This window comes from Zootoca vivipara, chromosome 1, assembly GCF_965207765.1.
Source record: "Zootoca vivipara chromosome 1, rZooViv2.hap1.1, whole genome shotgun sequence".
NCBI classification, from domain to species: domain Eukaryota; kingdom Metazoa; phylum Chordata; class Lepidosauria; order Squamata; family Lacertidae; genus Zootoca; species Zootoca vivipara.
Genome location: NC_142582.1, coordinates 776,772 through 791,561, shown reverse-complemented (window position 1 = coordinate 791,561; position 14,790 = coordinate 776,772). Strand labels below are relative to the sequence as shown.

The window sequence follows — 14,790 nt, the reverse complement described above, 5'->3', positions numbered from 1 at the left end:
CAGCACTTCCACTGATGGGAGGGCACTTCTTTCACACACACAACACACACACACACACACACACACACACACACACACACACACACAGAGAGAGAGAGAGAGAGAGAGAGAGAGAGAGAGAGAGAGAGAGAGAGACTGCAGTATTTGATTCATAAACACATTTCAGCTTTTCAAACTAAGCAAATCCGCATTCTGAACCAGGTAACTACAATATCACTGATTTCAAAAGTTATAGCAACCAGTTTAGTAGGCATGTTTGTTTAAAAAAGTTGGATTTTCAGATTGTCAATTTGATGTAATTGTTTAAGCTGGTCCTCTCCTGTGATTTTTTTAAAAATTGCTTTGATTTAAACCAGTCCCCTCTGCATTCAGGCCAGTAGTTCAAGTTTGTGAATAGCTATGTGAGAAGGAAGCAATCCTCCTCCCCATCAAAAATATCCACCTATAAGCAATTGTCCTGAAGCAAAATATTTGGTTGATGAGTTCAAATAAATCTTTAACACGTCTTCCTGAGGCTCCTGCCCAATTCTGTGGGTTTCCTGCAACATTTCCCTTTTGTGTTCGTCCTCCTCCACCCAGCCAACATCCTAGAGGCAGGAGTGTAGGAAGGGAGGGGCGATGGGGGCACTCTGCCCCGGGTGGCGCTATCCCGAGGGCGCCATGGTGGCTGCCCCCCTGCCCACCCCAGAACGTGTGCCAGCCCCGCCCCTGCCTCCTCTCCGCCCCCGGTGCCGGAGTATGAAGCTCTGCCACTGCCTACAGCTCCTACTCCTTAGCTTCAGGAGTGCCACCTTGCCTTCCACATTGAGGGGGCCCAGTGTCATGCGATGTCACATCATGCACCCCTCTACGTGTCCCACAAGTGCTTGCTTGGAGGTGAAGAATAGAGTGCACAGAGGGTGATCTTCACCCTCTGTGCGACCCGCCCAGCACTGCGTAGGAATCTCCCTATACTGAGTCAGACTAATGTAGCCCAGTATATTCTGCATGGACTGGCAGTTGCTCTCCTGGGCTTCAGAAAGGGGTCTTTACCTGCCCTACCTGGAGCTGCCCCAGGGGAATGAACCTGGAATCTTCTGCATGGAAAGCAGGTGCTCTACCACTGAGCTACAATAAATTATTATTGATATACAGAAAGACGGAGAGCGTAACACTAATAAAATAACTACAAAGGTCATGATAAAGTGTTACAAACCTTGGATAATGGCTTCTTCTGGGCACAATTGATCCCTCCAATAAAGACCATGTTGGGCATCACAGGTCTTGGGTAATCAAATGCAAAGTCATACCTCAGCAACCAAAGGGAAGTTTTACTATAAAGTTCCAAGGCTGTAATCTTCCTCTGCAGAAACTCAGTAGCAAGCTGTTCATATTTTCCATAAAGTAAGTAGCAAACTAAAGAATTGAAACGAGTCATTAAAACATTCTTCACACGCTCAGTAAATGTCATATGATCTGAGTAAGTTGTAAAACCCTCTGGGATGTAAGAAACGGGGCTTGGACACTGAGCAGCTTGGAAGTCCAAATGACATGGAAGTCCACGCAAGAAGTAGACTGTAGGCAAGGAAAGATATTCAGCAAGGATTGGAGCGCAAGGCAGCACAGGATCTGAAAACACAGCATCAAAGTTGCTCTGCTGGAGGAATTGGATGAGTTCTCTGTCGTATAAAAGATGCCGACAAGCAGAAACAAACATGGAAACACTATCAGATACATTTCTATAGATTTGAACAACCTTCTCCAGGAGGTGAGGATTATTAAAAATATTCTCACCTATTGCCCTGTAAAATTCATCCAACTGCTCCTGGGTGTAAGGCACGGAATGCGTTCTTATAGTAAAATGCTCAGAAGACGTTCGCATGACCAAAGTGTTTTCTGGCATCACAACCACAACCTCGTGACCTTTTTGCGCAAGCGTCTCAACTACCACTTGCATGCTCAGCCAGTGACTTCCATCTTGTGGCATTACCAACAGTTTCCCACTTTTGGCACAATGCCACAAAGAGAACCAAAAGGCAAGTCCAGCAACCAGCTGAGACGTTGAATTCAGCCCTGCCATCGTGGTATCAAGGAGTCCTGACTTCCTTACACTCTTTGTGCCTAATATATGAAAGCAGATGTTGCAAATATAACATTGGTGTAATCACTCATACTAAGCATCAAGTAAATGTTTAATGTGTGCCCTCCACTGACTCCACTTTTATCAGGAGCAAAGGCTGTGTATGAAATAATATTGAATGGATAAGAACAGGGCCAACCAAGTTCATGTCGTACATTAACAACAAAAAAGAAAACTCTTCAGCCGCAAGAGTTGTAGAAGGTGATTTAGCACAATTATGTGGTGTGCCTCTTGAACCCTCGGATTTTAAAATGTTAACTAGAACAAGCAACACAGAACAAAAAGGCAAGGCCAGTGGCTCGTTGAGATCTTGAATTCATCGTTCCTGTCATGGTAACAAGAAGCCATGACTTTGTTATATACTGTATACCTAATGCACAAAAGCAAATGTTCCTGAGATGTAGCGCACAGCATCACTGATTCCAAGCATCAGGTACTGTAAATGTTTAATAAATGTCCTCCACTGACCTTATGATCGGGGCTAAAGTTTGTACGTTCAAACTTACCAAATAGATAAGAATAGGGCCAAATCAGTTCATGTTGTACATTAACGAAACAAATCCCTTCAGTAGCAATATTTGCGTGCAGATGATTCAGCATAAGTTTCTAGTTTTATCCTGTAGCTCGTGGAGGTCAGGCAGTATAGTTACCATAATGTCATATACTGTGCTCTTTTTTTGTGAGCTTCCTATGGAACATCACTTTTATTGGTGCTAGAAAGGGGACCTTCCTAAACCCGAGAAATTAATAAATGGTAGAATTCTGATTATTTGGGATATGAAGGGAAAATACAAGCTGCAGAAGTATTCCTGGGCTAGCCTATGCAAAATAACCTGGCAATGTAGGGCCATTAAGAAACAACACAGGGGCATTGACAAGGCAAGATTCCTTCTCCCTGCCTGAGGTGTGAACAGATATGGGGAGGGGGGGTTGGAAGGCTGCCAGGGTAACTGGAGGTCAAAGGAGACAGCCTCTGCAGAGGATGGGGGGCAATGTGCTGATGTCCCATGTGCAACATCATCTGAATATTGAGGGGGGCTGCCCCCTCTATATATATATTCAGGGAGCCAAAACTGTCTTGGCCCCTAGAAGTTGGTGCCTATGCTGGATGTGATGTCACAGAAGAGTTTGGGGCCTTTGGCACAAGGCTTGGGATAGCTGAGAACAAAGGACAGAACCATTTGGGCAGGCTGGCTGAAGGGAGGCTGGGAGAGAGTCCTTGGACTCCAGGGCTGCACTGCTGTGGGGAACAAGCCTCTCTTGACACGACCATACTGTAAGATCTGGACTCCCTCCAGGCAGACTGTAGGTGTAAATAGACCATATTTCTTAAAGCTACGGTAGCCTGCAGTGCCTCTTCAATTCCCCAAAGGAGCACAGACCCTCATTTAGGGCCAAGACCCCTGGGATCCTGTGCACGGCTCAGCAGGGATTGGGGTGGCCGTTAACAATATTAAAGAAAACATCATCTCTTGTGCATATTTCAATGTAAAAGAGGGGACAAGTGGAGCTGGAATATCTTATTTCTGATCTCAAGCATTACAGGTAGCAGTGTGACTTATATTCATTATTGTGAGTTTCCTCATAGAGAAATTCAAGGTATTATACAGCCTGCCCCCGTCACCACCCAGAGCGAGGCAGATTGCAGATGCAGCAACAGATAGGAGTAGCTGATGCCAATTGCTGCACCATCCTCTCTTGTTACTTAAAGAAACCATTTTCTTAGTCAAATGGCAGCAAGCCAGTGTAGCATATGGTAACAGACATTCATTTTAATATTTTTATTTTTAATATATATTGAGATGTACCCTCTATTCAATTCTCCCTCTGTTTGCTTCGTGCAATGAGTGCAATGGGACTTCTGTTTCCTCTGCTTCCCACATCCATCTCCAAAATATGCTACGGAGGGACTTCCAACCACCTGGAGTTGATTTTGAGGGGAATTTTGGGGGTGGGGTGGGCAGGAAGGGAATAGGAAAGGATAGAGATCCACTGCCTGCACAAAGTCCATTGCACCGGTGAAGCTTCAGCATTGGGTATCACTCACTATCCTTTAGTGCTGAGCTCCAGATAAACGTGTTTAGCATCAGTGGAGTAGAAACAAAAGCAAATCAGTTTGTCAAGGATCCCAACATATTGAGGAGAGTTGCTACCTCCTTAATAACACTAATCAAGGCACAAATCATAGCATAATGCAGGTGACGGAGGTCCTGTAAAATTGCAAATATATAGTAATTTCATGAGAAAGTGTTCCAAACCTTGGATACAGTGGAACCTCGGTTTATGAACACCTCGGTTTACGAATTTTCGGTTTACGAACGACACGGACCCATCTGGAACGGATTAATTCACTTTCCATTACTTTCAATGGGAAAGTTCGCTTCAGTTTATGAACACTTCAGTTTATGAACAGACTTCCGGAACCAATTACACCCATGCTTCAGTTTATGAACGCTTCAGGTTGAGTACTCTGCGGACCCGTCTGGAACGGATTGATCCACTTTCCATTACTTTCAATGGGAAAGTTCGCTTCAGGTTAAGTACGCTTCAGGTTGAGTACTCCGCGGACCCGTCTGGAATGGATTAATCCACTTTCCATTATTTTCAATGGGAAAGTTCGCTTCAGTTTATGAACGCTTCAGTTTATGAACAGACTTCCGGAAGTGCAAAATAAAGAATTTAACACCGTCATTAAAATGTTTGTCGCATGCTCAGAAAATGTCATATGATCTGAATAAGTTGTATATGCTCTTGAGATATAAGGTAGGGGGCTTGGATTCTGGGCTGCTTCAAAATTCAAACCATATGGAAGTCTATGCAAGAAGTAGACTATGATCAAGGAAAGATATTCAGCACAAGGAGCATAGCATCTTAAGATATGGCATCAAAATTGATCTGCTAGCTCTCTGTCATACAAGTAGAAGCAAACATGGAAATATTCTGAAATACATTTTTATATTCTTGAACAACCTTCTCCAGAAGTGAGAATTATTTAAAACATTCTCACCTATTGCACAGTAAAATTCATCCAGCTGCTCCTGGGTGCAAGTATAAGTTACACTTACTTCCATGTAAGCATGTCCCAGAATGTTCTTACAGTAAAATGCTCAGAATATATCTTTCTGCATGACCAAAGTGCTTTCTAGCATTACAACCACAACCACAAATGTTCTTTTTGCTCAAGCTCCTCTACCACCACTTGCTTATTTGGCCAGTGACTTCCATCCAGTGGCATCACCAACAGCTTCCCATTTCCAGCACAATGCCACAAACAGAACAAAAAGGCAAGGCCAGCAGCAGCTGGTTGAGACATTGAATTCATCCCTCCTATCATGGAATCAAGGAGCCCTGAACTCATAACGTAAATGTTTAACATGTTGCCTCTGCTGAACCTATAGCCACCAGGACATAAAGTCTTTATATCTAATCAGAAGAATTCCAGTTGAGTTATTTACATTAACAAAATCTTACGTTACTACAGTTATAGAAGATGATTCATCACAAGTAAACAGTTTGATTTTGTAACAAGCGGAGGTCATAAAAGTTCATAACTACTTGTTGAAGATGTTAAAGGTTACTACGTTCCAGCAAGATGAATATTTTGTTCTTTTTTTCTTTCAAGTTTATTAAATCTCTCGCTTCTAATTTTTTTGTCATGTATGTGGTGATGTCTAGGCGGATGGCTTTTATCACCACACACCTTACTTCTGTGTGCTGCTCCCCTAAATACAATCTAGCCATTCTGTTGCCAGCAACTCAAATGATTCTAATTTGCCTGTTGACACTGACTGATGCTCACTGAAGGCATGCCCAAAAGATCTCTGGGGAGTGTAACTGCAATATATATGAACAACCCTTAAAGAATGTTTTTAACACAGAGGTCTTCTACAAGACTGTTTTTGCACAAGTCCTTTGTGTTATTTTTTTTTAAAAAAATGCAAAAGTTGCAAGCTACTGTTTTGCCCATTATCTATTGGCTCACTTTGGTATTTATTTCATCTTCTTTTTTAGCTAGTTTAGGCTCAGTGGAGCACATGCTTCTTTTTCTGTTTCTGCTTTCTTTAATAAAAACAAACAAACAAACAAACAAACAAACAGGGAGAGAGGACCCATCCCCCCCTCAAATTGCTTCCTTACAGAATCAAGAGTTTAAGCTTTCCTATCTGGCTTGCTTGGGTTTTGTTTTGTTTTGGGAGAAACAAATACAATATAATAGAAGTTGCATGCACATGAAAGCTTATACCAAGAACAAACGTAGTTGGTCTCTAAGGTGCTACTGGACAATATAATACAATGCTGTAAGATTATTATTTTTTTAATGCTTTCGTTTTAGTGACATGCGTTGCAGGTTGGGAGCCCCACAGCTTTTGAGTGCGGCCAAGTGCCCAACATCAGCACCATGGCCTTCACATACTGCAGCGCTAATTTTCAAACCACCCTCAAGGGTAGCTTCCCACAGAGCACATTACATTAACCTGAGCCCATGTACACATTTGATCAGAAAGGGAATGTAATCACTGGATGCCCATTACCAGATTAATTTTCCCCTTTCCGAGCTCCTGTTTACTGAATCGATCACCTGTGCTTGCAGAGCATGAAACGACATGCACCTCCTTTTAACCAGGTCTTCCACAGGAATATTTCCCAAGAAGCCACTGAATAAGGATGGATTTTGACTAATGTCATGCATACTCAGCTTCAGACACGTGCTGAGTGCATGCTAGATGTCATACAGTCTATATAGACTGTATATCTTTCCACAAGGAATTGCTCATACCTCTTCCTGTCTGAAGGCTGGATGAACCCAATATGGAAAGAGGAGAGAGGTGCCCTGGACCAGAGAACCTCTATACTTCCTCCACATTATCAATGCTCTCTTCAAAAAAAGATGAGATAAATCCCTCAATATAGGTCTAGATATACTAAGAAACAGCAGCGCACTTATTGAAGGACTAGAGGAAATTAATTCATTGGGTCTCCTTGACTATTTTAATTAGCTGCTTTTGATGAAAAGCCTCATGATAGTACTTCAGATCAGGCATTCTCAGTCCTTCCCTCATCCAAGGTCTACATAGGGTTTTATTGGTCACATGACCACACTTTCCCTAAGTGATGAATCCATTAAGCAGCAGTTGCCATTTAACAAAGATATTTGAGGGAATAGTTACAGGAAGGGTTCGAAACAAAAATGGGAATCTTGGTAAAACAGAGGTCTTAATTGCTGCAGTCCAGTCCAGCTAACAAAGCCTTAGGTGTTTCCAAGACTTCAGCTCGGCATCAATTGAATTACCGGTATGCCATTTCACAAAATTCCTTGGCCAAAGTTGCTTGAGATCGTTCGTGATAATCATTGTTGCAATCTGGCTCATGGAGAAAATTGAAACATAATTTTTGAGCCATTCATGACTTGATTGAGAATGAGAATGCCGATATTGCTCGTGTTCCTGAAACCTGGGTGGATGAGCTATTCTGACTCGGCTGTGGCTGCCCAGAAACTAGACACAACACCAGCACATGCTGCAGGCATGGATGGGGAAAGGGGTCTTGCTGTGGGCCTCATCAAGAAGCGCTGCCTTGGTGCCATTGTTCTCATTTAGGCACCAGGGGAAATCTTATTCACGCATGCATTTCAGAATCCTGTCATAATAACTTTAACAACAACAAAAATAAAATAATCATCATAATAAGCAGCAGCAGCAGCATTACCAACCTGAGATAACGGCTTCTTCCAAGCACAGTTTACCCCTCCAATTACAATCATATTTGGCATTAGTGGCCTTGGATATTCAGCCGCAAAGTCCATTCTCATCAGCCAAATGGATCCATGACTTAGAAGTTCTGTGAGACTCAGATCTCTCTGCAGAAACTCTGAAGCAAGACTTGCATAAGGAGAGTAGACAAAACTGCAGAGGAAGTATTCTGCCAGGTGGAACAGCAGATTTTTCACACGCTGGGCAAACGTCATATGATCTGTGTTTCCTGTCATACCTCTTGGGACATAAGAAGGAGGCCTAGGACACTGCGTAGCTTCGAAGTCAAAACCACATGGTATTCCTCGTAAGAAAAAGACGGAAGGGATGCTAAAGTAGTCAGCAACTATCTGGCCACAAGGCATCATAGGATCTGTAAAGAGAGCATCAAATTTGTTCTCCTTGATATACCTCATCAGTTCTTGGTTGTATAGTAAATGTGTGCAAGAGGCTAAGAACATAGCATTTGTCTGTTTCATTCTCTCAATTGCTCTAAAAAACCTGACCAAAAAAGGAAGCTCCTGAAAATTGTCATTTCCAAATTCTTTAATAGAGTTCTCCATTTCTTCTTGGGTGAAGGGCACTGGAAAACGTTTCAAAGTATAAACATCATCTGACGCTTTTATGTGGATATTGACTTCAGGTGCAACAACGACTATCTCATGCCCATTCTCCTTGAGTTGGGTCAGGATGGATTGCATGCTGAGCCAGTGGCTTCCATCCATGGGCACCACCAGGAGTTTCCCACCAGAAACAAAAGCCAAAGAATATAGAAGCAGCATGAGGGTGGAAACATGTGCCTGGGAGGAGGCCGTAGGAGCCATTTTTTTTTTGGTCTCTCTGCTTGCTTCTCTCTCGCTCTCTCTGAAAGTATCAGCTGTATGCTCCAAGCCAGCCCCTTATATACTGGAGTGCAAAGTCTGGCTTTGCATGCTCTCTTGAAGTAAACATTTAACTAAAAGCCAAGGCTTCTAGTTAAACATTTACTTTGGGAGGAGCTAAAGCACATAAAAAGTACTACTGTACTGGAATTATACAAAATATTTAGCCCTCCTTCATTTTTTTTGTTCTAGCTTGCATTGTTACAAGAGAATACTTTTGCAGTTGTTATGTTTGATGTTTGTCTGAAAACAATAAAAACTTTCCATTGTAATTATAATAAAAGAACTGAGCAAATGAGTGGTGGTTAGAGCCTGCTCAGCTAAGGAACAGGCGGCACATAGTCAATGCATTATTTAATCCCATCCTTCCAGCCATCAGATGCCATTGTCATAAAAGATGTCAGCTGATGGGCAAGTATTGTCATTTATGACGATGGCATCTGATGGATGGAAGGGCATCTGAGAGATTCAGGAAGGGGTTGCACTGAAACCCATGCTAAAATGAAGGGTGGGGTACTTGTTTAACCAGCTACTTGCAAGGTGTTTCGAAATCTCAACTTCAGGACTTCAAAGCACCTTGCCCCTGGTGTCATATGATTTGGCCCACAGTGTCAATCCTGAGAAGGTTCAGGCCAGTGAAAGCAAGATATTTCTCCAATTTCCCCAACCCTGCTAGGAATTTATCAGTGTGGACTTGATATTTCTTGCTCCTACATAATGAATCATATTTATTCTTCAACTGAAAACATCATTGCTCTATAGGATTGTATTTGTGTGACACATTATTTAATTTAAATGTTCATATTAAGTAAACTTCTTACACAATTTCATCACCACCTAATATAACACTCCTTTCTATGTGCTCTGCAGGAGTCTTTCAGCTTCTGAGCTGACTCATCATTATCTGAGCAGTGATGATGTGAGATTTTATCACCAATAGCCTCAGATTTACCAATAATTCCCCAAAGGGCTGAGTCTTCATACTGCAACTTCCTCTCTTCCTACTCCTCACAAAGTCTGATACATTTCTTTTAATTGTGTGGTGCCAGGGGAGCATGTTTGGGATGCAGTTATGACAGTGACAGTACCATTGCCAGCCTTATCATGAGCCATGCTGAGCTACATATCTCTTCTTCCCATTTGCTCCTATCACTCCCCACTCTTGCTTTTCTAGCCAGCTGTTGGCATGACACCAGGGATGTGGGAGCTCCTGCTTTCACCCTGAGGAAGGGAATGTTGAACTCAATATAATTTAGGGTGGAAAGCGCAAGTTGAATACCTTCAAAACAAGACAAAAGCCCTATCGCACTCCCTCCTCAGTTTTTTCTATTCTGAGGGGGCCTTATTCATCCCTGCAGCCTTGAAAGTGTATAGCATCAAAGTGATGGCCACAATGGCCTATGCTGCACCTTTATGGGCGGCCTTTGCAAATCTCTTACCTTTAGAGTCGCTTCAAAGCCAATTCTTACGCCGACTTCTAAAATTACCAACATGCGTAAGTAATGTGGTTATTCGCTTAGAAATGAAGATCCCCTCAGTGGAGTTAGTTTTTGGGAGGCGAGTTTTGATTTATTGGATATCCCTATGGCATAAACTCCCGAACCACTATCTCATTCAATGCATGTGGCGGGATGACTTCACAAATTTGTGGTCAGGAAAAATCCATGCCAAATTGCTGTCCTATGAGATCTCGCCCACTGAATTGCTCAAACTGGATCTAAATGCGGCAAAAAGGTGTATAAATCAAAGGCTGGATGATGCAGAGCTATACCAAAATTTCTTAGCTGCTGGTGGAGTCTGTTTGCCGCTAAATTTCGGCATAACCCCTATTTACCGTGCTCCGTCCTATTTAACATCGCTTACGGCCGCGTCTCACCGATATGCCTTCATTAAAGCTAGGTTCAATGTTTTTCCAACAAACGTGCTGAGACATAGATTTACTAAGGGCCAAGTCTCTTCAATGTGTGCTTGTGAAATTAAAACATCTGAATCTCTACATCATGTTATGTTTATCTGCCTTATGTACAGTTCGGCTCGTGCTAGTATACTAAATTCCATAATCCAGCCTATGGCTGACAAACCAGTTGACCTACAGCTTGCCTGGGTTCTTCAAGATGTGGATCCTTATATTACTCTACAGGTTGCTAAATTCCTAACAGCCATCCTCTCGTACAAGAGACGGAATGGAATGTTTACTGATTATTTATAGTTATAAGAATTTTCTATAATGACATCAGATATTGATTTTAGTGTAGTGCCTAAATTTTTAATCATAATCTTAAACTTTTCTTTTTGAATTGTTAATATTTGTCCTTGTGAGCTGTGAATTGTGTTATATTATTTGTGGCTTGTACGAGTCCGCTGTTTTATTTGATTTATTTTGTTGTGTTGTGTTTCATGATGGGCGTATAGCCAAATAAACATCTTTTGTTTGAAGGAACTTTTTTAAAGAACCCATTTATCTTAGCCAAATGGAGCTCTAACACAAACGTCGGAGATATGTTAGGTGTGAGTTTGTGTGCAAGTAAGGAAAGCAGGTAATAATTCAGGTTCTGATGAATCGAAGCCAGGCAACACAGAGGTCAGATAAGGCAAAATTCAATTAAAACATAGCATCAGTATAAAATTTGATTTCAGTCACAGACCAGCAAAGACAACATAGCACCATGGATAGCTCCATGCGATTCTCAGGCTGAGAAAGCAAAGTTTTGCTGGCTGCTACTTGGAGGCAGATCTGCCGCCTCCTTGGCAGCCCACCCCCCAGGCCACCTCTACAGAGGTCTCTCTGTAAAAAGGAGACATTGCTTGTCTCCCACCCCTAGCAAGAAAATGGTGAGGGCTGCCTTCTGGGGTCTCCTGGGTTCTGCATCCACCCAATGTGATGCAGAACAGCCCCCCCCCCAACACAAAATAGCATTTGATTCCCACTTCAACCATTGGGTAAGGTTGATTTGATTCCCCCCACCCCTCTCTTGATGCACTTCCTCCTTGTTCCCTACGTAGATCTTTATTACCCCTCTGTTCTTGATCTTCACTCACCCTTTCTTCTCTGGTGGATGGGGGGGGGCGCCATTCTTGGGCCAGCCCTGGCTCTAACTTACTTCAGGAGCAGCTGAGTGATGATGCTGAGAAGACCACTGTTCTGCTGGGGCTTCCAGACTGGAATCCAAGGATGGCAAAGTTGTCTGCTGGAGTTTGAAAGGTGCTGGCTGGCAAAGAGGCTCCTCCTGTACTGGAGTCTCCAGGACACAGGAAGTGTTCAGATTCTCAAACAGTGAGAGTGATGTTCTCACCTGATGAGATTTTTCCTCTCCACCCCTCCCAATGAGACAAGAGGATCTGAAACCAAGCTTATTCTACAAACAGCAAATAGAAATGTGCATGTAATTGCATACGCAAACAGCCAATATTGTAACTTCGAGCCTTGACAATGTTAACATAAATATGGGGTATATTGTAAATACATGTATAGATTCTGAGGGAGGATGAGAATGGCTAAGACCATCCTTTGTTCCACAGAAACCCCTGACACTGAAGTGGAGACTTCTCCCAAGCAAAAGCTCCACTTTAACAAAAAGAGGATACCACACAAATATGCCTCCATAAGAATTGAACAATGGGAAGCAATATATATTTACAAAACCACTGCCAAGATCTGTAGCCAGACTCTGCTGCCAGTTCTAGGGTATGGACTGAGAACATTTTTTTAAGTTACAGGTCACAATCCTTTCACAGGCAACTGCCTTATGCCAGTGGGGCAAGGCCAAAACCAAAATAAGTTCCAATTAACACATTTATCCACACATACATACTACATTCAGAAAACTTTTGTCCATCAGCATCCTCCCTCCATTACACCTTCCAAAATCACAGCAATTTAAAACTCCCTTCCACCTCACTTATTCTTGGTTTATTTCTCCTTTATTTTCCTTTCTCCCCCTGCAGTTAGTCTTTTAAAAAGGTCACATTTCCCTATTAGTCTAATGTTCTGCAGGACTGCTGTGATTTTCGAGGTAGCTGCCACTGTTTCATAATCCTGTGCCTCATCCTGGAACAGCAATTTGGGGAAAGTTCCCATGTACTGAGACTAATTGCCATGTGGGGTGCAGTTAGGGGGAGATGGCAACAAATGGGGAGAAAGTTAATGCTTTTCTCCCCAGCTGCAGAAGACATGGCTAGTAGACTAGGAGAAAATGCCCCATCCACACTTCTTTGGCTTTTGTACTTCACTTTACACTTGCTTACGTTGAATGCAATCTCTTTTTGTTTTCATCACACTGAAGATTTTGTATCATCAGCAAACTTGCCTATTTCACTGCTCCTTCAATGACCCTCAAAAAAACATGTTCTCCCACCTTGTGGGCTCTAAGTATACACAGCATAAGCTAAGGGATATAGCCCCATTTGATTTTCCTGTATAGTAAGCTCACAACTTATGGCACGCAGGTGGCGCTGTGAGTTAAACCACAGAGCCTAGGGCTTGCCGATCAGAAGGTCGGTGGTTCGAATCCCCACGACGGGGTGAGCTCCCGTTGCTCGGTCCCTGCTCCTGCCAACCTAGCAGTTCGAAAGCATGTCAAAGTGCAAGTAGATAAATAGGTTTATCATTTGCGGCTGGACCTAATGGTCAGGGGTCCCTTTACCTTTACCTTTACCACAACTCTTTAGACCAGAGCTTTCCAAATCATGTATTGCAACACGTTAGTGTGTCAGCTGCAGTGTGTAGGTCAGCCAACCGGAAGTTGGACAAATGCTCCCTGCACTCCCCCCAGGGCTGGAAAGGGGTTACTTTAACCTCTGGTTTGTTAGTAAAACTGAATTACTGTGTTGCAAAATAATGCATGTCTAAAAAGTGTGTCACCACCATAAAAAGTATGGAAAGCTTTGCTTTAGATAGTTAAGAGTCCATCTGACTCCTAAGTGATGTAACATGATTGCCTGACCTATAGTGGGGGCTGCAGGCCTGCAGTTAGGCTGCCAAAGTCCAAAATAAAAATATGCCCCCATTTTCTGTTCCTTCTTACACTATCCCCTTGGTTCACAATTCTCTGTTTTATCTGGAAATGATCCCCGGCAATAGCTAACAAGTTAGGACAGGATGCACTTCTCAGTTCCAGTCAACACCCCCTACTGAAATGCAAAGGAGAGTGCCCCAGACTTTCTGCTGACTTGACAGCTGAACTTGGAAGAGCTAAAGTCAGGTGTTACCTGCTTCAATCAAAACCACACTGTATCACTTATCAGTTGGCTACTGAAACCTCTGTGAACTCCCAATAAGGCTGCAAACACAATTAAAGCTCCCCTCACAAAGAATCCTGGGAACTGTAGTTTGTTTATCACAGAGCTACAGTTCCCAGCACACTTAATCAATCACAGTTTCCAGGTTCATTTTTTGGGGGGTGGGGGCTGGGGTTGCTTGAAATGTACGCACCCATCTAGAGTCAAACATTCCCTGTTGTCAAGGACATCTCATTAATCCTTTCCTTTTCTACACCTTGATACTTGCAAATGCATTTAGTTCATTTGTTTTTTCTTTCTAAGACTATAACTGAGCTTAGACTTCTGAAACCAGTGTACTTTTAGGGGAGCAGTTAGCAGCATAAGCCCAGGCAGGCTGATGAGTCTCCTTGGTTTGAGCACCCATCCCTGTAGCTGCTCATCGTGTGATCCTTGCCCAGTAAAACATTGTACTCAGTGAATGCCTTCCTTTTTAGATTTACCCAGGCATTCTGGTTCCCCCTCCACTTTGACATGTTTCTCATATAGTTTATAAAGAAGGCCAGGGATACAACTGCACACATACCCATTTCTTCTATTTCTCTCTCCTCCTTCTCCCTAGCTTCTACTACACTGCTCTTTTTAATATGATCCAGTTCTCTGTGGTGGTGTTGGTTTCTATCATACTCAAATAACATCTTTTTCATTCCCCACCCCCACCCTTAACCATCCCTCCTGAATAACAGTGTAGCTTGCATGGGCCTATTAAAGAGATTGCGACTAACTTGTGACATTAAAATATAATAACAGTTAAAAGTCACAA

General features: G+C 42.7%; 1 protein-coding gene and 1 pseudogene across 3 annotated transcripts in view; both read right to left on the bottom strand.

Annotated features, from left to right (window-relative positions):
- Positions 1-14,790, bottom strand: part of LOC118097390 (UDP-glucuronosyltransferase 1A6-like) — a 30,254-nt gene that overhangs the window by 13,828 nt on the left and 1,636 nt on the right. Inside the window, exon 1 of one of the 2 annotated variants that reach the window (XM_035140204.3) lies at positions 7,830-14,655. The exons of the other annotated variant lie outside the window; for it this stretch is intronic. Within the exon in view, the coding sequence (XP_034996095.2) occupies positions 7,830-8,693 (864 nt within the window). The 5' untranslated portion in view covers positions 8,694-14,655. Of the gene's footprint in view, positions 1-7,829; positions 14,656-14,790 lie in introns of those variants that run through there. 2 annotated transcript variants of the gene reach the window in all.
- Positions 1,175-7,823, bottom strand: LOC148687444 (UDP-glucuronosyltransferase 1A1 pseudogene; annotated as a pseudogene). The gene has a single exon (XR_015951502.1). The product of XR_015951502.1 is annotated as a UDP-glucuronosyltransferase 1A1 pseudogene (transcript).